At 35.6% G+C, this 25,337-nt stretch overlaps 4 protein-coding genes and 1 long non-coding RNA gene across 6 annotated transcripts; 2 read left to right on the forward strand and 3 right to left on the reverse strand.

The window, feature by feature from the left end:
- LOC111473988 (arabinogalactan peptide 16-like) lies at positions 1 to 644 on the reverse strand. Its single transcript, XM_023119258.1, has 2 exons — positions 446 to 644; positions 1 to 297 (listed from the first exon to the last, which is right to left on the reverse strand). The coding sequence occupies exons 1-2, from the start codon at positions 582 to 584 to the stop codon at positions 188 to 190; spliced, it is 249 nt and encodes an 82-aa protein (XP_022975026.1). The 5' UTR covers positions 585 to 644; the 3' UTR covers positions 1 to 187.
- A 1,042-nt stretch (positions 645 to 1,686) lies between these two features.
- On the forward strand, positions 1,687 to 5,773 carry LOC111473984 (light-sensor Protein kinase-like). Its single transcript, XM_023119254.1, has 2 exons — positions 1,687 to 4,007; positions 5,098 to 5,773. Exons 1-2 carry the CDS (start codon positions 2,096 to 2,098, stop codon positions 5,241 to 5,243), a joined length of 2,058 nt encoding a protein of 685 aa, XP_022975022.1. The 5' UTR covers positions 1,687 to 2,095; the 3' UTR covers positions 5,244 to 5,773.
- On the reverse strand, positions 4,199 to 24,933 carry LOC111473990. Its single transcript, XR_002715831.1, has 2 exons — positions 24,892 to 24,933; positions 4,199 to 4,319 (listed from the first exon to the last, which is right to left on the reverse strand). It is a non-coding gene; the product is annotated as an uncharacterized LOC111473990 (long non-coding RNA).
- On the reverse strand, positions 10,391 to 15,550 carry LOC111473985 (mitochondrial adenine nucleotide transporter ADNT1-like). 2 transcript variants are annotated; one of them, XM_023119256.1, is made up of 9 exons: positions 15,264 to 15,421; positions 14,771 to 14,819; positions 14,456 to 14,619; positions 13,711 to 13,748; positions 13,453 to 13,565; positions 13,146 to 13,259; positions 12,408 to 12,752; positions 11,056 to 11,146; positions 10,391 to 10,627 (listed from the first exon to the last, which is right to left on the reverse strand). In XM_023119256.1, exons 1-8 carry the CDS (start codon positions 15,419 to 15,421, stop codon positions 11,063 to 11,065), a joined length of 1,065 nt encoding a protein of 354 aa, XP_022975024.1. In that variant the 3' UTR covers positions 10,391 to 10,627; positions 11,056 to 11,062. The 2 variants fall into 2 exon arrangements, with proteins under 2 accessions (XP_022975024.1, XP_022975023.1); XM_023119255.1 differs by lacking the exon at positions 10,391 to 10,627 and having other exon boundaries at positions 10,745 to 11,146; positions 15,264 to 15,550.
- On the forward strand, positions 21,670 to 22,826 carry LOC111473987 (acidic endochitinase-like). The gene is made up of 2 exons (XM_023119257.1): positions 21,670 to 21,957; positions 22,218 to 22,826. The coding sequence occupies exons 1-2, from the start codon at positions 21,670 to 21,672 to the stop codon at positions 22,824 to 22,826; spliced, it is 897 nt and encodes a 298-aa protein (XP_022975025.1).
- Positions 24,934 to 25,337: the final 404 nt, after the last annotated feature.

The following is a 25,337-nucleotide window of genomic DNA, read 5'->3' on the forward strand; positions in this document are numbered from 1 at the left end:
TAATGGATTAAACAATCAATAAATAAAAGAATGGATCAAAATCTGGCAAACTCAACATGAAAATTCCTCTTCAACCCTACATTTATCACAACGAGAGCAAGAAAGTTGGCCTTACTTCATGATTTATCCACTAACCGCATCTTCAAAAATCCGAAAAACAGCGCCAACATTGCTACAATCCTAGAACTCAATTCAGAAAAAATTGGTAGGAAGATGCATCGAGAGGATGGATGAGATATGTGAGAACCAACGCCATCAGCATCAACACGTACGCAATCCCCTGGTCTATGGAGGTCCCTGATTTTACACAAAATTGTCAACAAATCACTTCCAAATAAAAAATTTGAAAAGACCTACATTCATCATCATCATCATCATCAATCAACAAAAAGGACAAAGCAGACACAAAAGCTGATGGAGTTTAGAAATCAGATGCGTAGATTACCGTCGCTAGCGGGAGCGGGAGCGGGAGCAGAAGCCGAAGAGTGCGCGTGAACGAGTGGCAATAGAATGAAGAAGATGAGAGCGAAGCATGTGAAGAAGCCAGAGAAGGCCGTAGGAGTAGAATCGGAGGACGACGCCATTGTTGCTGTCCCTCTCCAAAGAAACAAATCTGTGGAAGAAATGATGAAGAAGAGAGAGAAAGAGAGAGATCGGAGGATAATGTGGGGATTTTGTTTTATAGAAACAAAGAACAGAGAAGAAACCGGCCATGGCTACTCTGCGTGGGCTCCACATTTTTTATATTTTATTTTTAAAATTTTTAACTATATAATTTATTTTTTGTTTTAAAAAAAAATTACAATTTAGCAAATTTTGAGCGATATAATAAACTAAAGATTATTAATTACAATTTAAAATAGATAAAATTCTAATTACATTACTAATACTTATTACCATTTAAATTAGGTTGAGGTTGCATTATAATTTGTTATTGTTAGACCTTAAAATTTAAAAATGATTTTAAATTCAAAATTAAATTTTATAAAAAAATATTAAATAATTTGTTTTCGTTAATTTTGAATGGGTTCTTAAATTCTTATATGACAATGACACTCTAATAAAGAAGTACATGAATGAATTGAAGTCACATTCGAATGAGAGTGATTCTATAAATAGGATCGCTAAGAAATGGCTAAAAAAATTTGAAATATAATCTATACCAACAATGTAGAAAGGTCAAGAATATTATTTAAACCAAAAAATTGTAGGCTAAATTAATAAAAATATCTCTAAATTTGTTTTATTATTTCAAAAATATTCTTAAATTAAAAAATACTATTTAACTTATAATATTTTATTTAAAAAAATATCATTCCTTAATTAAAATTTAAAATATTTCATAATTCCTTTTCTATCTATATTTTATAAATAATTTCCAAACTTTTTAAAGTTTTTGAAGTTTAAGAGTATTTGTGTTTACTTTTTAAAGTTAATTGGTATTTTTTAATACGTTATTTTATATTTTTTAATTTTAAAAAATGTTTAAAAGATATTAAAAAAAACTTTTACAAGTTGAAATAAATAAGTGTATTATTGAAATTTAAGAGTTAAAAATGTTTTTTTCTTTTACAAAATTTAAATTTCACATTTATTTAGTGTTTATATATATATATACATAATTAAAAGAGTTTAAAAAAAACAGTTAAAAAGAATACACTAATTATAAGAGCCGCTGCACTCGAAGCTATGGCCATCGAAATTCGCGGCAAAAAAACTCCACCGTTCTTCAACCTCTTGCCAATTCTGGACAACATTCTTCTCTTTTTCCCTCTTAATTCTCTATTCTTTCTTCATTTTTATCCGTTCCAATTCCATTTCCATTCTCAATACCTCATTTCTGATCCTTTCGATCTCAAGAACACACCCCCCGCCCCCCACTTTCCAATGGATTCCCTCAAATCTCGCCGGGTTTCCACTTTCTAGTGGAAAAATCTTTCCCCTCCCTCACTCAACTTCCTCTCGCACTTTTGATTCTCCTCGGTTTCCTTTCACCTGAATCCTGGTTTTCAATCGGTTTCTTTTTCAACGGATTTCTAGGTTTGGTTTTGATCGAGCCGATTGATTTCCCCTAAAACAACAATAATCTTAACCTATGTTGCTGTTGGGTTCTTCAATGGAGCAATTCCGGCAGCTCGGAGAGGCCTTGGGAAGTGTAAAGGCCATCATGCTATTCAAAGATAGCATTCAAATAAATCAGCGGCAGTGCTGTTTTTTGCTCGATGTTTTGAGTTTTGCGTACGATTCAATAGCGGAGGAGATGAACCAGAATCTTCGATTCGAAGAACGGCACACTAGATGGAAGGTTTTGGACCAGCCATTACGAGACCTAAACAGAGTATTCAAAGAAGCCGAAGGGTTCATTAGACAGTGTTTGGAAGCGAAAGATTGGTGGGTAAAAGCCCTAGTGCAATATCAAAACAACGATTGCATCGAATTTCATGTTCATAATTTGTTATACAGCATTACTGTTGTCGTTGAAGCCATTGAAACAGCCGGCGAGAATTCCGGTTTCGATCATGATGATATGATGAAGAAGCGGCTAATCAACTCCTTCAAATACAGGAAAGAACACAAGGATTCAAAGATTTTCAGATGGAAATTTGGGAAACAATATTTGATTACTCAGGAATTCTGCAATCGAATCGATACGGTTTGGAATGAAGATCGATGGTTTCTACTCAATAGGATCCGGGAGAAGAAACTCACTGCTTCTTCCAGGTATGAACAACGATTAACTGATCATCTTCTTAAAAACTTAGATGGATCTGAGTGTTTGATAGGAAAATTGCTGCCAAGCTCTATGTTAGTAGGATCAAGGGATTACCAGGTTAGGAGAAGATTAGGGGGTGGTAGTCAATACAAAGAGATTCTATGGTTAGGGGAAAGCTTCGCTATGAGGCACTTTTTTGGGGAAATTGAAGCCTTAATTCCTGAGATATCTATACTGTTATCACTTTCTCATCCAAACATCACGAGATTTCTTTGTGGGTTTACTGATGAGGAAAAGAAGGAGTGTTTCTTGATAATGGAGCTTATGAGTAGAGATTTATCAAGCTATGTAAAGGAGATCTGTGGGTATCGTAAGAGAATTCCATTTCCTCTCCCTGTAGCTCTGGATTTGATGCTTCAAATCGCAAGAGGAATGGAATATCTCCACTCAAACAAGATCTTCCATGGGGATTTGAATCCTTACAACATTCTGGTTAAGCCAAGAGCTTGTTCTACAGATGGGTATGTGCATGCTCAGGTGTCTGGGTTTGGGCTACCTGTTGTGAAGTTCAAGAACTCTTCAAATCAGAATGAATCCCTACCGTTCATATGGTATGCTCCAGAAGTTTTGGAAGAACAGGATCAGTCAGGAAGTACACCGAGTTGTAAATATAGTGAGAAATCTGATGTTTACAGCTTTGGGATGGTTTGTTTTGAGCTTCTGACGGGGAAAGTCCCTTTTGAGGATAGCCATCTTCAAGGGGATAAAATGAGTCGAAACATTAGAGCAGGGGAGAGGCCACTTTTTCCACATAGTATGCCAAAATATGTGACAAACTTGACGAAGAGATGCTGGCATACGGACCCGAATCAAAGGCCGGGGTTCTCGTCGATATGTAGAATTCTTCGGTTTGTAAAGCGATTTGTTGCGATGCATCCTGATTATAGTAGTCAGACCGATCCGGCTACGCCGGCAGTGGATTACTGTGACATTGAGTCATGTTTGTTGAGGAAGTTGTCATGTTGGGGATCATCAGCAATAGTAGATATCCCATTTCAGATGTTTGTTTTCAGAATCGTTGAAAAAGAGAAAACTGGTAGCAGCAGCGTTGTTAAAGATACCTCAGAATCAGGAAGTGATGGCGCCTCAGCTTGTGGGGATGAAACGGCATCCTCTACGGATGAGCCTTTCCCAACGCTGGTTGAAAAAAGATTGCCAGTTTCACGTGAAAGCACCAACAGGAGGCTTTCATTGTCAAAGAACAGTTCTGATGTTAAGTTCAACAAGCTACCAGGTTCATCTCCTTATTTCTCATGCTTGCTTCAATTATTACTTGAACTGTGAACTGCACAGACCAAACAATGAAACAAAACATCCTTTTGTTGTTAGTCTATTGAGAATTGGAGAGATCCCACGTCGGTTGGGGAGGAGAACGAAACATTCTTTATAAGGATATGGAAATCTCTCCCTAACAAACGCATTTTAAAATCCTTGAGAGAAGCCCAGAAGAGAGCTCAAAAAGACAATATTTGTTAGCGGTGAGCTTTGGCTGTTACAAAGATATCAGAGTCTGACACCGGGTGATGTACCAACGAGGAGGCTGAGCCTCGAAGGGGTGGATTGTGAAATCTCACATCGGATGGGGAGGAGAACAAAACACTCTTTATAAGGTGATTGTGAGATCTCACATCAGTCGAAGAGGAGAACAAAACATTATTGTGTGGAAACCTCTCCTGCTAGCGGTGGGTTTGGGCTATTACAAATATTATCAGAGTCAGACACCGGACGATGTGCCAGCGAGGAGGCTGAGCCTCCAAGAGGGGTGGATTGTGAGATCCCACCTCGATTGGGGAGGAGAATGAAGGGGGTGGAAACTTCTCCCTAGCAGACGTGTTTTAAAAACTTTGAGGGGAAGCCCAGAAGGAAAAGCCTAAGGAGGACAATATCGGCTAACGGTGGGCCTGGGTTGTTACAAATGGTATTAGAGTTGAACACCGAATGATGTGCCAGGAGGAGGTTGAGCCCCAAAGGGGGTGGACTGTGAGATCCCACATCGGTTGAAGAGGAGAACGAAGTGTCTCTTCTAAGGGTGTGGAATCCTCTCCCTAGTATCTTCCTAGCAAACACGTTTTAAAAACCTTATAGGGGAAGTCCTTAGTTGGGGAGGAGAACGAAGCATTCTTTATACGGATGTGAAAACCTCTCCCTAGTAGACGCATTTTAAAAACCTTGAGAGAAGCCTAAATGGAAAAACTCAAAAAAAAACTTTATCCGCGGACGGTGGGCTTGGGTCATTACATATTATCTATATGATCTTCATGAATGAATGAAAAAACTGAAACTGATACTGATACTAACTGATGGTTGATGGCTCCATCCCATAGGTACACCGCAAGGACGATTTTCAAGGCCGCCACAAATCAGTCCTCGAGGGCGTAGCATGAGAATGAATTCTGAAAGCCAGCTTATAGCAATGACTCCAAAGGTTAGAAGATTATCTGGCCACGCCTCAGATTCTGAGCTACCCTAAAAGCCAAGGAACGAGTATCGACGTAGATGGTTACACTCTCATGATTTACGCATCGACATGCTCATGAACGTTCCCGGAACAATGGGCGTCACAGACAAGTTTTTCTTCTTCTTCTTCCCTAGAAGGGTGGGTGGAAAAGGCCATGGCACTGTGTTTGGAGCTGTGTTTTGAAGATGAGAATGATCCAACATATTTTGTATATAATAGGAATTATGGGTCTTAGAGAGCAATCAGAGGAAGTGGGGAATAATGGATCAAACAATATAATCTCTTTCAGAGTTTTGGTGTTCATCTTAAATTCTAAGTGCAGCTCATGTACATGTAAATGAAAGCAACAACCCAGCGTGTTGCGAGGAGGTTCCCTACCTGCCCTGCTGCACACCCCATCGGAAGAGGACGAAGGGGGAGAGGTCAAGAATTCATGTAAATGGAATCGATGCTTCAAATTTTTTACTAAAACCAGATTTCATATCAGATGTATTGCTTTGATGCTGGTTATAACATTGGGAATGAGAATTTAATTTCGTGTCCGCACTCTTTTGGAAATTGTAAAGCGGTTGTACAGCACTTATTTTCGAGTAAGTGAGCCGACTGAACCTGGATCGTCATTGACACAGACAACCTATGCTTAAGCCTATGATTCATGTCCCGGAGTTCAATATTGACTGAACCTTTCAATATTGATTGAACCTGATGACTAAACTTGTAAAAAGTAAAACCTAGCAAAACTAAGGTAACAGCCATCACTGAATTTAACTAAGGACCATCGTTAAGGTATAAAGGGTCGTAGCAAACGATTTTATTCCAATCTAATGATAGGGTATGATTGAATGTATTGAAAGTTTATGCATACATTTAAATAAAGTATTGTGAGATCCCAACATCAGTTGGAAAGTGTAATGAAACACTCTTTATAAGAGAGTGGAAAACTCTTCTTATTAGTAGATGCATTTTAAAACCGTGAGACAGACGATGATACATAACGGGCTAAAGTGGGCAATATCTGCTAGCAATGGGCTTGAACTGTTACAAATGGTATCAGAGCTAGACATTGGCAGTGTGCCAACGAGAACGCTAGCTCCTTAGGCGACGAATTGTGAGATCTCACATTGGTTGGAGGGGAAAACGAAACACTCCTAATAAGGATGTGGAAACTTCTCCCTAGTAAACATATTTTAAAACCATAAAACGTAATGTACCAAAACGGACGTAGGGACAAAACTAGTATAATGTTTATAGTTAATAGTTATTTAAAATAAAGTAGTACTGGAACATTTTCTGTAACTTAGCCTATTTTTTATAAATAAATTTGTTAGCTTTTTTTAAAAAAAATTTATATATAAATTGAAAGGGTATAATGGTGAAATCGTTCTTTTCTTTTTATTTTTTTAAATATAAAAAAATGGTTAAATTACCAACTTAATTTTTAATTTAAAGGTTAATATTTATTTAATTCTTACAATTTTTTTTTTTTAAATTTTCAAAAATTTCAATAATATTTTAAATTTCAAAAAAATTTAAAAAATATTCCCACACTATATTTTTTAATATGTATAAAAATATATCCATGTTATCTTTATAAAAAAAAAAATATTAATTTTAAATTTAAGAGTATTATTGAAACAATATTTTTATTAATTTAATTTTATTATTATGATTTTTTACACGACTTATTATCATATACTGAAATGATTTAAAAACCAATCCCTTCTAAAAAAGAAACAGAAAAAAGTAAAAATTAGTTTCATCATCATTTAATTTATTTTTATTCCTTTGAAAAAAAGTCAAAAAAAAGTCAAAGGGGATCAGGTTTTAGCACTAACTATATTTAACTCCAAATTAAAGCACAAAATTAACGTTAAACCTTAATTTGCTAACTAATTAGTCCAAAAAAGAAACCCCATTAAAGCAATCGGAAAGCTTGAAATGAAAGAATCGTGAAGGGTTGACTTTGCCGTCCCGATCTTTCCACAATTCTTCAAGCTTCCCAAATTCAAGTCAGTTTCTTTTCGTTGACTTTTGTTTCTATATAACATAACCCTTTTGTTTATAAAAACATGTTCTTTTAAACCTTCATCTTTCGTGTTCATATCCATATCCATCTCTAACATGTTTTTTTTTTCTTTCTTTCTTTCTTTTCCTAAATTTATGTTATCGCTTAAAATATTTGGTTTTGTTTGATTATCAAACTCGTAAATAACTTAAATGTAGATATGTTAATTAACCTGTAGAGCCGGGATCTAGTCGGGACCCACTCCAAACGAGAACGGAGATAAGAATTATATTCTTTGCCCCTATCTACATTCCCGAGTCTGCACAATCCCTATCTTGCCTCACTTTATATATGAATAGATGTATGCATATTATTTATTTTATATATATAAAGTATGAATGATTATATTGTAGTATTGAAATTTGAGTACGTAGACCCTATATTATATTTTTGCTTATAAAATATTATTGGATTTATTAGTATGTTTTATATATTTTTTTAATAGAAAGTATCCATTTAAAAAATATTTAAAATGAATATTTTTAAAAATGAAAATAAATGAAAATTTGCAAAGATTAAAATAGGAGGCAGACAGTCAAATTTGTCATATCTACCAAAATATTGTAAATTTAATTGAATCAATGTTATATTCTAACAAAAAAAAAAAATGTTAAATATTGTAGGTAAAAAATGATGGAAGAGACAAGATCAAATGAATCAGATATCAAAGAAGAACAAGAAATGAGAGACGGTAGTAAAGAAGAAGCTAGTCAAAACATGGGATTGGAGTCGGATTCAAGTTCGTCATATCTACCGGAGATGAACCTTGTTTTTGTGCTTCTTTCGTTGCTTTCTCGTGAACAGTCAAATGGTGAAGAGGGTGAACTCACGAAAGCAAAAGAGGTTGAAGCCATTACAACTTACAATATAGCTCGATTGAGTGTAAAAAAGAAAGACATGATCAAAGCCAAGCCAGAACGACGACGAGTAGCTCAAAGGATCCATACAACGATAAAGGATTACAGGTAATTTTATCCTCTTTTTTACCATTCCTTAGTTTCCCTTTGAAAAATAGAAAATTACCTCTTAAGTAAATTGTTGATTTTACGTTGTATGTAGGCATGGCAGAAAAATGTGAAGAGGACAGTAATATTGTGAATGTTTGATTAATCCACCACACCACCTAAATGGTGTGAAAGTTATCTTATTTATAATCAAATGAATTACAAGGATATGGAAATAGTAATAAATGGAAATAACAATAAATGGAAAGATACCTATAATAATAAGGCAAATATTTATTTGCCTTATAATAAAATATCAAATATAGTATATTTGGTAAACTATAATTTATTACTAAATATCCTTAACACCCCACCGCAAGCTAAGCGTCGGATTTAAACGAACGTGAAGCTTGAATCTGAAAAATTCAAAGAGGTTGAGAAACACTTTTCATGAAGATGCTAACAACTCGGTTCTTGGCCATCAAAAATTGCAGAGGGATCGCCGCTCAGCGGCGATGCTGCCTTGGCTTCGGCGAGAATATGTCTAACCCATGAAGAGAGATTGTCGCTTAGCGACGATGCTGCCTTGGCTCTGGTGAGAATATTTCTAACCCCAAGAAGTAGAAGGGGAAACCTAGAGCAAGGGACAAAGACAATGTTGAAGCCGGAAGAGTCGCCACATTGGGCGAAGGAGCCAATTTTGGCGAGAAGGGCAGTCGGAAGAGTCGCCACATTGGGCGAAGGAGCCAATTTTGGCAGGAAGGGCGGCGGCAACTTGGTTGGCGAATAGGCCAGTGCGGCACCTAGATTCCGAAGGTAAATCTCTGCAAAAGGTTGATAGGTTTAGGTTAGGGTTTATGTGAAGGATGAAGTGTTGATTGGGAAGAAAATGAGAGAGACTATATTGGTCAAGGGGAAAACCGATTAAGTTAGAAAAGGTGAAGTTGTATGTACAGAGTATGACGAAAGGTGATTTGGAGGTCAATAGGGTGGAGCCGAAGAGTAATCAATCGGCTCCGACTCCGGCAGCCATGAAGACTGCCCCTGCGGTGTCAAAACCAGCAGGGGTGGTGGAGAAGAAGATTAGAGGATTCAAAAGCTATTGAAAAGAAAGAATCAGGTCGTTAAACCGAAAGGGCTTTGATACCATGTGAATGTTTGATTAATCCACCACACCACCTAAATGGTGTGAAAATTATCTTATTTATAATCAAATGAATTACAAGGATATGAAAATAGTAATAAATGGAAATAACAATAAATGGAAAGATACCTATAATAATAAGGCAAATATTTATTTGCCTTATAATAAAATATCAAATATAGTATATTTGGTAAACTATAATTTATTACTAAATATCCTTAACAAATATTATATGTTTCTACTAATAATGTGTACATAACTACTTGTTTCTATTAAGTTTTGGTATTGTCACCATGTAAAGATGATGCTCAATAGCGTAGGGAGGGCTAATTTGATTGTACAAGTATGCAAAGTTCAACTAGGAATATCACTTATAAACAAATATGTTCATTCATATTCTCACTCTCTAAAACTTGGAATTTTAGTGAAGATTGTTGGTCTGATGATGATGGTGACGATGGTGCTTCTTGAAATTTTAGTAAAGATCGTTGGTTAATGATGGTGCTTGTGAGATCCCACATCGATCGGAAGAGGAGAACAAGTGCCAACAAAGACGTCGGACTTCGAAGGAGGGAGGATTGTGAGATCCACGTGGAGACGAAGTATTTTTTATAAAGGTGTGAAAATCTCTCCATTTTAAAAAATGTTGAGAGAAAGCCCGAGAGAGAAAGCAATATTTGTTAGATGTGTTTTTTCTATATTCTTCTTTACTTGTGAAGAAAAGATTTAGTTGCCCGTCATTTTCATACAAGTCTTCTTTAATTACTTTAAAGAGTATGCAAAGTAAATGAAAGTTTTAAATTAATCGAAAAGTTGAATATCTTATATAATTTGTTAATAGAATTGTCAACAAAATAAAACCTACAATGTTTTGTCGTCAATTCAAGACCAAAAAAAATGTTTAAGATTCAACATTAAGCATCTCATGGCTATTTCATGATAGATCCAATACTTGTGTTAGTAACTTACGGGCCATGATTAATTATTTTAAGGTTTGAATTCCCCCTTACGTTACAAAGTCCAATTCCCACAGTCATCGTAACTAATGAAAAAAAAAAAAAAAAAGAGAGAGAAAGCCCTTTAAACATATCAACCAAATAGCTAAACACATCATTTTTCTCATACATCAATTGAAGATGCCAGTTAGCATTATCTTCTTCGGGTAAAATTAGTTGCTCGATATCCAACCCGAATTTCAAAAGCTTGTTTCATATCTATGGATGTGAGTATGACAAAATCAACACTGCAATTCAAACACAAAGGAGGTTAAGAGGTTTGCAATTTAACCTTAATATTTGAACCTCTAATTTCATCAAAGTAAAGGAATAAAGAAGACACCATGAATATAGAACACCGGAAATATAAAAGAACATCACGGATTTGAAAACTAGATACAATAAAGCTATGCTCTCCCAAATCTCAAGGAGACCACAAATGTGCTTATTCTATCGTCAATAAGTTCACTGACATAGCATAAGAACAAAAGCTTATGCTAGCACGAGCTTGTCAGAAGATATTTAAAATCAAGGAAGCAAATTATGAACACACTCAATACTGCCTTAAACTAGGTATTGGAGAGAGGATAATTAAAACACCTAGTTTACCATCTCCCCTTGCCTACAAAAATAGCAGATCATTCAATCGTTCAACAAACGTAAGTTAAGTTAGTACCCAATAATCAGTCTGAGATCCTAATCTCAACTCCCAAAACGTCCTTCACCATCTCGTACGACACAAATGCGATTGCAATTGATGGGACAACCTGAACAAGGCAATAGGAGAGAAATCAGATAATATCTTTGATTCAGGGAAATACTATTAAAGTTAGTTCATTAATCAACTTGTAATAATTATGCTCGTCAAATTTAAGCCAGGAACGCTATGAACCACCCAAAAGAATACACAATGCCAAAAATTCAAAGGGACCACTTGGGGATGTATTTTATAATGCTTCTAATCTGAATGGGAATGAATGGGCAGCATTTACAATAAACATTGACAACAATCTTCAAAATTCTAATATAACAAAATCAATTATGATATGAATACAGATCAGCTAAGAGGAACTAAAAAAAATTAAACTATTTTTTAACATTTAAGTGGTGAAATTATGATTTATTATTATTCTTATTCGTTGGAGTACTTATAAGAGCTCCAGAGCTAGTTTCTTATCCAGGGGGTGGGACAAAATGTTAATAGCAACCGGCTAAAATCTGGGTGCCACTAACCACCCACCCAACAAGAATATTAGATTACCCTATAACAACGATGCCTCAGATTGTAAGGTGAAAAAACAATTATGTGGAATAGTCCAGATGAAGCTGGCCCTAACACCCATCTTAATCTTTTTTGAGCAGATTAGATATAATACTTGTCGTTTGTAGAGTTTTTGAAACAAACGTACATCATACTGGTAATTAAAATAACTGCGGCTGGAGAGGAGTAGCGACAAGTACGGGTAACAAGAACGTAAGTTACGGGTAACAAGAACGTAAATCTCTCAAAATGAGTTTTACGATGCATATCTTTATCTCATTTGTATACTAAGTTAGTCAAGCTGCAATTCCAACCAAGGGAAAATCTTAGAAACTCGAATTGGATCTTGCTTATTGGCCTTTCCTTGTCCAGAAAACAGTTCCAGTCTATCTTTGAAGATTGGCTTTAGAAAATCCATGCCCATCACAAGCATGCATGACTTATAACTTTCGAAAACAATAAAAATCTTGAACATCATAACAGCTCTCACTTTTTCCGTTTTCTTGGGTATTCTAAAACCATCCTATGCATGGGGCTAAACAATCTTTTAACATAAAAAAGGAGGCTATGGTATAATGCAATATGTATACACAGTTCTAAAAACCATTTGCAAAACAATGCACTGAGATCAAATTGATCCCCCAAAACATTACATACAAGATTTCTCATCTTCCATCAAATTCAGAATCAGATATCAATCAGTCAACTGCTAGATAATGCATTGTATTAGTATAAACAAGCTAAGACAGAGAAAGAGCATGCCTAACCTTAACTGAGTTGGGGACCAAACCCTTGTACAATGCTCTGAAGCCTTCATAACGAACTGTTTTTCGAAAAGCATCAACCATGCCAGTGTACTCGAGGGGTGCCTTACTTCTTCCATCACCAGTGACTACGGAAGCAGCATTATTCCAACCCACCATCTGCATTCTTCTACGAATGACATCAAGAGGATAAGCAACAGTTTGACCGACTGTTCCAGCAGCAGCTCCACATGCTAGACGTGTTGTCACACTGAGCTCTGAATCTTCAACAAGTCCAAATGGTTTACTTTTAATCAACCAGTCTTTAAGCGATTCATACACAGCAAAGTTGAGGCCCACGTAAGGAACCTGCAAAATGGAACGAGTTTAATTTAAACTTCATGCACTGTACTTTTTTGTATGCATTTTAGTTATTCTCATGCTAAAAATTTCTTGTTGTTTTTCCTTTTTCTTTCTTTTCTTTTCTTTTTCCTTTTTTTGAAAATACACACTATCTTATAGTTCATGATACTTCCATATACAAGAACTAATAAAATATAAAATACTTTGAGAGCTTAAATAAATCATCTTCTAACGATACATGTTATTGCAATGTACAATATTTTTTTAGTGCACTTTGCTGCACTCAATTGAACCTACTAATAAGCATCTGCAACCTTTAATTGAGCAAGAGCCTCGTCAACGCACCTAAAAAATTACAATGGCATCACATATTTACAACTATAAAAATAAGGAACTTACAACTCCAATGACAGAAGGAAGCCAACCCTTGTACAAAGCCCTTGGACCTTCTTCCCGAAGCACCGTTGAAAGAGCATGGAATATTCCTCTGTACTGGTAAGGAGACTTATCTGTCTGAAAAACAAAATTCATTTCAAATTTAGAGAATTTTAATTTGACTGAAAGAATATCAAAATGTCACAACATAAAATTACATCACAACATTTGTTCATATCCAAGATTTTAGATACTCAGATATGATATGAAATTGGAAACTCATCAGAAATATATTATGATACAAAGGGCAAGTAACTGAGAATGAGAGTACCTGCACAGTTAGCCTGCCTCGCACCATGTCCATAGGGTAAGTTGCTGACATGGCAATTATTCCAGCACAAGCTCCAGCACCAAGACGTAGAAGAGGAGTGAGTTGTGCATCTTCTGCAAAAAATAATGACAAAATAGGCTTCAGATTGAGATTTGTGTATGAGAGGAGGGGGCGGACAACTCTTGTGGTCTCTCATAATAGCTATAAGGTCAGATATCATATAATAAAACTGAAAAATGGCAACCAAAATGAACTTACGGTCACCAGTTTTCTCCCTGTAAAAGGCCAGTATTCCCCTGTCAATGGAAAAGAACAAAGATATTAGCCATTTAGAAAATATTAAAGAGAAAATTAAGGCGTTTAAGGAGCATATCCTGGATGTATGGGAGGTTGCTTAATTGGCACATTAGTAAGTTTACCAACAAGTATGAACTGTTTTGTAAATCATTGATCTTATTTTTGTAAACTCCTGTTCCAAATGAAGCACTACGTTGAAAGATACATATTACTCTCTCGGATCAATCTCTCTCAAAAAGTTTAACTTCAACAGATACGCAACCCCAATAATCCTATCTGTCAGAATGAAAGAGTATTTATTACAGGTGATCAATTACTAGAGTTTGTGTTTTCCTAATAAAGCAAGAATAATGGAATTCGGCCAGTAGTCATCAAAGACATGAAAACAGGGTTTAAAGGTACTTTCTATCGCAATACCACCTGGCACCAGCTAGAAATAACTTCATTCCTCAATTTCACCAAGATGGGTGATTATGATCACGATTAGACAACTGCCAACTATTCTTGCAAATGTGGTTATGTAAGTGCAACCAACAAATGAGTACGTTCCAATGTCATTCATACAAATTCAAGCAAAATAAAGCATTGCACCCTCCAACACGTGCATCAAATTTCACTTAAAACACTTGAGTCAACCCTTTCTGAAGGCAAAATTGAAGATGAATATTTTGCATCATTATGACAGACCACCGACTTCAAAACATACCGAGAAGCTTGCTCATAGCTGAAGAATTTTACTGCTGAATTTGGTACTATACGAGCACAATTTGTACCATTGCCTTTGAATAATCCTCGAAAACCCTCAGTTCTCCAAATATATTTCAAGCCTTGTATCGTCCCATTATATTTTATGCTATGAGGATTCTGGACCTGTTTGTAGAAGCAACTATGTAAGAAGTTGTAGCTATGTATATCCTACTTTGTGCATGCTCATAACCCTTGTGATTTGAGTGTATGACACCACAATGATCAAATAATACCAAAGAAAAAAAAATACTAATAATGAAAAGATTAGACATACCTGTAATAATATCTTCAAACGCTCCAAAGGGGCAACAGCAGTTCGAGACCTGAACATATACAGAAGAAAATTTCAGAAAATGATTACAATGAATCGGAAACTCAGGTTTGAAGTTCCAAAAATCAGGTAATTCGGAATACTGGAAACGACGCAGTCAAAATTTTAAAAACCTGTACGGTAAACGCAATAAACCGTTACTAAACTTCTTTTCCAGGTCAAAAGTTATGATATTCCAAATCCATCAACTTCAATTGTCAGTTTGATTTAACTATTCAAATTATTGACGGTCCGAAATTCAATTGTTAAGTTTTTCTCTCCTACATTTTTTCTCTTAAACGAACAACCATAGCAACGAGAAAAATAAATAAATACTCAACCGACGAGCTAGAATTTAAACAGGCAGCAAAATGAGAGAAAAATAAATCTATAATCATTCAACGTAGATTTAAATCGATAGAAATCACAGTTCACAGGGAAACGAAATGGAACTCACACTCCACCGGCGACTCCACCAGCAACCAGAGATTTGCAGATGCTAAGCAGAGCATAACTAGGTGCTTTGACGCCTCCTCTCGCAAGCTTCGCCTCCTCTGCCAGGTTTACGATCGTAGAAACAGCCGATTCGCTTCGTTTGACGTCCTCCGAAGCCATACAAGAAATCAACGAAACAGAAAAGAAGTCGAAAATCACCGAAAACCTAAGTTGCCGTAATTGGAAGCGTGATCTCAGCCTCCAAACAAAGATTCCGGTGATTATCAGAGAGCAAGGTTATGTTTTTCTCTCTTTCGTCAGTGTTAATCGCGGAGGGAAGAGGGTACGTTGCGGCTGCAGCTGTTGCGAAGTCATGAGCTTCTTTGAGACCTCAAAACTACTACCGTTAACTAACGCCGTTTGCTTTGATGTTGATTGACGGCGTTTATTGGTGGTTTCGGCTTGCTTTGAATTTAGATGAATTCTCAGCCACTAGAGTTAGTCTTCTGTAAATAGCAAAAAGCGCTGTACTCGCCATAATAATTGAACACGTGGCATTCCGAGAGATATTCTGCTGCATAAAGGAACACTGCAATCACCAATTCTCACCAATCAGATTCAACCGTTAACCTAAGAAAATCAGATTCTTTATTTTGATTTTCCAATTCTAAAACTGAATAATACACTATTTTCCCAACTGTTTTATGTTTTTTTTTTACGATGAAGAAATCCATATAAACTTTTTTTAATTATATTTATAAATTTAAATACTATTTTTATAACGTGAGTGTCTTTATATTTGACATTTCTAGACATGAAATTGTATGTCCTGTCTATTCATTTAGTAGAGACTTGCTTCGAATATAATGAAACATTCAATATTTATTATACTAAAAAAAGTACAAAAATCTAACATTAATGTAATGTTTTATTCAATACTAAACAGTCCCAATCGATTGAGAACGAAAACGAAACATTCTTTAAGGTATAAAAATTTCTTTCTAATAGCTGCATTTCAAAATCGTGAGCTTGGACGCTAAACAAATAATATCTGTTTTGCAGTGGTTTGAGCGGTTACAAATACTCCCTAAACTTAAGTTACTATTGTTTCAAACCAAAAAAATATAAAAAGTAAATGTGAAATTATATAATTAAAAATTGAATTTGTCCCAGTTCTGTAACATAGCGTGAGAGATCGCACAAAATCATTATTATTATTATAGATTAAATATATTTTTGTGAGTAATTTTGAAATTGTTAAAATTATTTTTATCGTTCTATATTTGATTTTACACTTTAAAATGTGATTTTTATATCTTAAAAATTAATTTTAAATAATCTGAAGTGATTTTGAATAGGATAAATATAACTTGTGGTTTAATGTCCTAATTAATTCTGGCATTAATTCTTTTGATAGGACCTATGAGATTTATTATTGAAGTTTAATTTGAGAAATTTAAGACTATATATATATATATATATATTCATAACTTTTATTATTATTATTATTATTATTATTCCTTATCCAAAAACATATTCTTGGCAAAAGAATAGGAAAAAGGAAACATATTCTTCTTTAAGCCAAAAGCACCACCACCCCACTCATCTATCCGACAAGCGACAACCAAAGGCGACACAACCGGCGCCCTGATTGCAGCAACGGACGACAGCAGATTTTGGTGAGACTATGTGTCAGAATTTAAGATAACTTATTAGTAGTTTGAATGAGTCGAGATATTTATAATTCGTTAATATTTTGATAATATATTAGTTATGAAATATATTTTACAACTTCATAATCAATTAATATTTTTTCATTTATGATTTGATTAGTAGTATATTTTATTTTGTTCTCAAAATTTAGTTAGTTTATTTTTTTTTTTTCAGGTATTAATTGGTAGCTTGTATCTTATTTAAATGTTGAATATAAAATTGAACCTTCGATCCCCATTATATTTCTCATTTTAACTCTGTTTTGTTTTGATTAATAATATTTTCAGATCTATTCACACTTTTGAGGGGTAGATATTGGTATTAGAGTCAAGTTGGTAATCAAAGATTTGATATTATTACTCAACGAGATGAATGGTGAAAGTGCTTTTATGGGTATAGCTATAGAAAAGCTTGTTGGCAATAATTATAATTATTGGAAGTTATGTATGGTGAAAGTGTTTACCTGGGCAAAATTTGTGGGATTTAATTTAAGGTGATGACACAGAAATTCCAGAAGATACTCCACAGAATGTTTAAGATATAATGATCATGTTCGTGAACTTTGATTAGCAAGGAGTATATTGATCATGTTCGTGATTTAAAGTCACCAAAGCAAGTGTGGAAAATACTTCAAAAGTNAGTCAACAGGGTGGAATTCCATTGTCAATGATAGGATCTCCTTTTGAACCTCTAGGAATTCCTCCGCCCAGACCAATGCAGCCACTTACTCCTAGCATGTCACCCGGTCTAGGCCCACCAGTTTCTCTAGGCGTTTTTGTCCCACCATTCTCCCCTCCAGTTTGGCCTGGTGCTCGTGGTATTGATATTGAGTATGTTAGTTGTTCCACCAGGACCATTAGGACCTAGATTTCCTCCAACCATAGGGACCCTACCANAAAATACTTCAAAAGTTGTTCACTAAGAAAAATACAGCTCGATTGCAATTTCTAGAGAACGAACTAGTTGTGGTAGCTCAAAGTAATTTCTCTGTTGAAGAATATTTCTTGAAAGTGAAAAATCTGTGTTCTAAAATTTTAGAATTAGATGCTGAGAAACCAGTGAGATATGCTCGATTACGGTGTTGTCTTATTCATGGATTATGAAAAGACTGTATACCCTTTGTTTCCTCAATACAAGGGTGGGCAAATCAACGTACAGTTATTGAATTGGAGAATTTGCTTTCTAATTAGGAAGCTTTGATTAAGCAAGTCACTTCAGTTGTATATCAAGATAATGTTTCTACAGATGCCCATGCCTTTATAGACTACAATGAAGAATGGATTGTTGATTCTAGTTGTTCTTATCATGCAGCTGGAAACGAAACTCTTATATCAGATGTTCGTTCACACTATCAAAAGAAGAGTAAAGGGCCACAACAAAGTGGCTGAATTGGAATCACGATTTTCTCAACTTTAGGAGGAACTAAAGAAAACAAGTGATCAACTGAGCATATTTGAATCACACAAAAAGCAAGCCCAACAGGAAGCAGAAGAAGCAAAGAAATAACTATCAGATATGTATGCAAAGTTTGAAGAATCTCAATAGTAGGTGCTTGAGCTCTCAGCTTCTAAGGAAGATCGTGTTCAAGAACTGTACAAACTTTCTCAAGATCGCGATCGAGCATGGGAGTCCAAACTCAAAGCTGTTCAGAAGCAGCACGCAATGGATGTTGCTGCATTGGCCTCCGCCATGAATGAAGTTCAGAGGGAGGCTCAAGGTCCAGCTGAACATGGTGCCTGAATCTGACCAAACCCGAAGTAACCTTGTTGAGTCTGCACAAATTGAGATGGATTATTTAAGAGAACAAAGCTCTCAGAGACACTCTCCCTTGTTGAAAAACTGAAAATGAGCTCAATTACGGTAGAGAATCTGAAGTTCAAGCCCTCAACATTGCAAGGAAAAACCAAAATCAATTTGAAACAACCAAAACAACGGTGGAAAAGCTTCCATCAGAATTGGAGCAATCAAAAGGATCAGAATTCATGGAGGGACGACTTTGATTTTCATGGAGGGAAGGGAAGAAGGCAGAAAGCAAGGAATGAAGGAATGAATGGAAATAGAGTAGGGAGAGGAGGCCGAGGAAGACCTACAGGGAGAGAGAGTCAACAGGGTGGAATTCCATTGTCAATGATAGGATCTCCTTTTGAACCTCTAGGAATTCCTCCGCTCGGACCAATGCAGCCACTTACTCCTAGCATGTCACCCGGTCTAGGCCCACCAGTTTCTCCAGGCGTTTTTGTCCCACCATTCTCCCCTCCAGTTTGGCCTGGTGCTCGTGGTATTGATATTGAGTATGTTAGTTGTTCCACCAGGACCATTAGGACCTAGATTTCCTCCAACCATAGGGACCCTACCAAGTGCTGCCATGTTTCTTCCGGTGTAGCTGGACCAAGTTTCAATAACTCTGGACCAGTGGGATAGGGTGCTCAACCTGACCTGAATAAAAATCCTAGTGATTTTTGTTTTACAGTAGGCTTTGCTGCAATTTCATGGTGTAGTAAGTGTTATCTGATATTGAATTGCAGAAAATACATACTAATGAGCAAGTTACAGACATATTTACTAAGACACTTGCCAAAGTGAAGTTTGAAGTTTTTCATAAGGCTCTCGGAGTTATTGAGAAATAAGCTTGCACTAAGGGAGACTGTCATAATTTAATGCAACTTATTGCTAGTTTGAATTAGTCAATATATTCGTAATTTAATATTATTTGATTAGCAGTTAGATTTAGTTAGTTTATATTTTGTTATTGGTAGGTATTATTTGGTAGCTTGTATTCTATTTAAACTTTATGAATATTAATGAAGATTGAACCTTCCATTCTAACTTTATTTCTCATTCTTAACTCTATTTTGTTTACTTGAGTAATAATATTTTCAGATCTTTTCACACTTTTTAGTGGTAGATATTGTGTCACTATGCGCCTTGACACCTCCAGCAAATCCATGCCCCCAACCATGTCAGCTTCTTCTTCATCAATATCGTTGCATCTTCTCCTTCCATGGACCGCTTCAACAGCTAAACTCGTTGCTCATGCTCCAGTAAAGCCCAGCAGATGGCGGTGAGACATGGACCACAACCACAGTTCTCTCATCTCTATCATCTTCGCCCGTGGCCCACGACGTTTCCTGTTGTGCATCGTAATGCCACAACCTTCAATGCTTCGATACCACTTGTTGTGTTATAATGCCACAACCTTCAATGCTCTGATACCACTTGTTGAACAAACACCACAACAACAATGTTTTGATACCACTTCTTATAACCAAATGCCACAATCAAAATGTTCAGATACCCAATTGTGGTAGCAGAAAGTAAAATTAAGATCAATCACATTTACACACCCACAAACATAAACTAAACAAAGAGATACAAAGATTTACATTGTTCAGATATAAGAAATTTCCCTACATCCAATAGTAGATAATCACTATAACCAAAAGTGTGTACAAAGTATATCTTTCACACTCTCATACTACAAAATCTCTCTTACAAAGGCAAAGACAGGGGATGGTCGGGGAAGGACAAGGACGAGGGTGGAGAATATTCATCGCTCGGTCTCCCTTTAACTTGCACGAATTTTGTCCTCAAATAATTAGGTGAAAACAAAATTAATTGTAGTTAATCTCTTCTAAATACGTCTATTTTGCAGGCCAAATTCATTAAATAATCAAATAATAAACTTTTTTAGCAAAGCTTGGAAGTTAGTTAGAGTTGTTAATCATAGTTTAAAACTTAGTTAATCCAAAAGAGATATGTAATATATAAAAGAAAATAAATTAAAATAAGAGATGAGGAATCTCAGGTTCCACATATTATGACCACGACATAATGGTGAAGACAGCAAGAATCGAGCTGTCACTTTCTTCGAGGTGAAATGTCCAAGAATTTTGTCGTTTTGTGGTTATTTCTCCCCCATAACCTTACGTTCACTTAGAAGGGCTTATCAATAACATTTTAAAAATGGATTTCGAAAAATATATCAAAATGACTAAAATATCCTCCGACTAAATTTACGACCAAAACAATCTATCTTAACACTCAAAACTACCATTAAAAATTTCAATAATATTCTTAAATTTAAAAAAACTAAAAAATACGTTTAATTTTTAAAATAAATCAAAATTATTTAGATAATCCACTAATTCTTTTTAAAAATTAATTTCAACAATATTTCAAAAATACCCTTTCTATTAATATTTTTAAATTTTTTAAAAACTTAAAAAAAAATTAAAAATATTCTTACTCCAATTTAAAATAAAATAAAAAATTAAAATTTTGATGTTATCAAAGTTTCTTCTCAGAATATTTTTTTACAAAAATTTTAAAGTTTTTTTTAACAAAAATTTATAGATATTTTTTTAAAGAAAAATGCAAATATATTATATATCATCTTTATAAAGTATAAATTCAAATAGCAACGGAAAGTGTGACAAATAAAATACACATTATATTATATAAACCCATACTCCTAAGTTAAACATCTACTAAGACAAACACATAAGGCTCTCTACAAGTCATATTCATACAAAAATTCAAAAACTTTTTTTTAAGCTAATTATATTTATATATATGTTATTAACATTTTCCCGAATATAAATTAGTTTCTATAAAGATTCAATGCCTATTATTTTTTGCCATCATTTTCCCCATTCCCTCTATAAAACCCTACTTCCATTGCCACTCCAACAAGGAAAACAACTCCACCGGAAAAAATGGAGTTCCGACGTCGAGATCTCCTCCTCTGCATCATGGTTTTGACGTTAATGGCGAAATCCAATGCTGGGATGATAGCTATTTATTGGGGTCAAAATGGAAATGAAGGCACTTTGGCAGACACCTGCGCCACCGGAAACTACCAGATTGTTATCCTTGCTTTTCTATCCGTCTTCGGCAACGGACAGACGCCGCAGATCAACCTCGCCGGCCACTGCGACCCCTTTAGTAATGGATGCATTAAATTGAGCTCCGACGTCAAGTCGTGCCAAGCTAGAGGCATCAAGGTGATTATATTTTATTATTGAATTAGGTTTATTTAATCACTTCAGACTCGGTGGTCAAACTTGACTTGAATAGATACGAGATTTCCCATTTAGACATAAACTACTTTGTTTTGGGCTTTCTCTCTTTCATTTATAAACTTACGATCTTCCAATAAATTAATCAATGTGGGATTCACTCTCAATATTGACTCAGGATCTTCCACTAAATTAACTAACGTGAGACTCACTCCCAATAATTCTCAATACTAATTTCATAATAGGTTATACTTTCCATCGGAGGCGGCGTGGGAAGCTACTTCCTCCCATCGCCCGAAGACGCCAAAAAAGTTGCAGACTACCTATGGAACAACTATTTAGGAGGACATTCCCCGTCCTCACCTCGTCCGCTCGGCAATGTCGTGCTCGATGGTGTCGACTTCGACATCGAAGGTGGGACAAACAAGCATTGGGACGAGCTTGCAAGGGCTCTTTTGGACTTCGGCAACCGAAGCGGCAAGAAGATGTTCATCACGGCAGCTCCACAGTGCCCTTTCCCCGACGCCTGGCTCGGCGACGCGCTGATGACCGGTCTTTTCGACTTCGTTTGGGTTCAATTCTACAACAACCCACCATGTCAATTTTCAGGAGACGGCACCAATCTTTTTGATGCTTGGAAAGTATGGACTTCCAAAATTCCTCATGCACAAATCTTCTTGGGCCTCCCGGCGGCTCCGGCGGCTGCCGGCTCTGGGTTCATTCCGGCCGATGCTCTCAAATCAGTGGTGCTACCAGTCGTCAAACGCTCACCTGAGTACGGCGGCGTTATGCTGTGGTCGAAGTTTTATGATGATCAAACTGGCTATAGCTCTTCCATTAAACAAGTTGTTTGAGATATGTAACATGTTGTGTCCCCTCTTATACAACATCTATGTATGTATGAGTGTATGTATATATGCATGTATATCGTATGTATCAACAACTAAAAGAAAGATCGATTCTTTGGGATCCTTCCTTTCTTCAAACGAAACAAACAGAGATAGAATCAGACCGATTCCCTAAATGCTTTTCTAGATATTCCTCAATGTCCTGGCTATTCACGGAACGTGAGAAGCAGATGAATAATCATCCGCTTCCGGAAGAAATCGAATAATTTCTCGGGAATCCTACAAGATCCATTCGTTCTTTTTTCTCTAACAGATGGTCAGAACTTCATATGGGTTCGAATTCTATTGAGAGGTTCACTAGAGATCAGAAATTGTTGAAGAAAGAATAAGATATTTCTCTTGTCTCTTCCAAGCGATCGAAAAATAAAGAAATAGTTAATATATTCAAGATAATTACGTATTTACAAAATACCTTCTCAATTCATCCTATTTCATCAGATTCGAGATGTGATATGGTTCCAAAGGATGAACTGGATATGGACAGTTCCAATAAGATACACGTTTGTTGGGTTTTTTGTAATAAAAGTGATGTAAATTTATTTATCTTTGACGACGCTTCAATTCAATAAATTTGAGTGATTGAATTATTACTCATCCATGTACGTATCAAATTAATAAGAATGGATTATTAATTTTGATATAGTTTATGAATTCGGAACATATAGTTCATGTAGGTTGATTAGAAAAAATTTATGTGTTAATTATTAAATTATGAAATAAATTCATTAATATATAAACATATCGTACAAAATTATTTAGAGAGTTAATGGAAAAAAAAAATTTAGAATAATATTCCGATGATAAATAAAATGCAATAAATAAACACAAATTTTTTAATTTTGTATCTATTAAAATTTATATTTTTTAAAATTTTCATAAATTAAAAAAAATTGAATGTTTAATGTTATATAAGACGTAAAATTTAATTTTGTGTAGTAGATTTGTTAATTTTAACAAATATTGAAAATATATTAAATAAAAAATTGAAGGTTTGAAAGTTTTATTTAAGTTACGAATTTAGTTTTTATAATTTAAAAAAGTTATAAATTGTTATAAATTAAAAACAATAACTCGATTAAATAAAAATAATAATTCTTCGAACTTCAAGTTCCCAGATCCTCTGTTCGGGAAAAGACGACGGCGTCTTAATTTTGCGGTAGAGGATGCGCCGATTACAATGCGACGAGTTAGAGCTTCGAGTTTCTGCTGTCTGGATTCGGTTTAAGGTTGTGGCAATCCTCTTTTAGAAGTATTTCGATCACACTGCACGGTATTTACTCTGTTACACTGCAACTTAACGCTTCTGATAATATATTATGCTATGATGCGCTGAAAGTTACTCGGAAAATTGAATTTGGTGTAGAATTGTTGATTCTGATGGGAGCTTTAGAATTGAAATTCGTATCTTTGAAGGATTAGTTACGATTAAGGTTAGGCGTTAGCAGTATTAGCACATGAATGATGATCGCGTATTTGGGGCTTTGTTTTCCTCTTTGAATCACGCTCTTGCTTTGTATGATGATCGCGTAGAACATTGAATAAAATCATGTATCATGATCCTTGCAGAAAACAACGTTTAAAGTTTCATTTGCTACAATGGGAAACTATCGACATTCCAAGTTTTCGATTAGTATTCTGCATTCATCTCTATAAATGGTCTAATCTACCAGGATCAGGTCATGCTAGATCCGGAACTTTTGACTTGCACAATTTTCAGCTTATTTAGATTGAAAACCCCATTCTGTGAAAGATCCACTTCTTCACCTCTTTGTAGTACTATTTAGAGAAAATAGACTGTGGTTTACTATGAGATCTCACGTCGGTTGGGGAAAACAAAACATTCTTTATAAGGATGTGAAAACCTCTCCTTAGCAGACGCTTTTTAAAAACCTTGAGAGGAAGTTCGAAAAGGAAAACACAAAGAAGACAATATCTGATAGTGGGGAGTTTGTGATGTTACAAATGGTACCAGAGCCAGACACTGGGTGATGTGCCAGCGAGGAGACTGAACTCCGAAGGGAAGTGGACACGAGGCGGTGTGCCAATAAAGACGTTGTGCTTTGAAGGGGGGTAGATTGGGGGGTCCTACATCGATTGGAGAAGGAACGAGTGCCAGCGAGGACAGTGGGCCCCAAAGGGGGTGGATTGGGGGGTCCCACATCGGTTGGAGAAGGGAACGAGTGCCAGCGAGGATGTTGGGCCTTGAAGGGGGTGGATTGTGAGATCTCATATCGGTTGGGGAGGAGAACTAAACATTCTTTATAAAGGTGTGGAAACCTCTCCCTAGTTAGACCCATTTTAAAAACCTTGAGGGGAAATCCGAAAGGGAAAGTTCAAAGAGGACAGTATGTGCTAGTTGTAGGCTTGACTTGTTACATTTACCTAATTATCTTGCAACTTCATTTTTTCCGTTAGAGATGCTGGCTTCTTCACTTAGGTTTATCAGATTTTTATCTT

This window comes from Cucurbita maxima, unplaced genomic scaffold, assembly GCF_002738345.1.
Source record: "Cucurbita maxima cultivar Rimu unplaced genomic scaffold, Cmax_1.0 Cma_Scf00211, whole genome shotgun sequence".
NCBI classification, from domain to species: domain Eukaryota; kingdom Viridiplantae; phylum Streptophyta; class Magnoliopsida; order Cucurbitales; family Cucurbitaceae; genus Cucurbita; species Cucurbita maxima.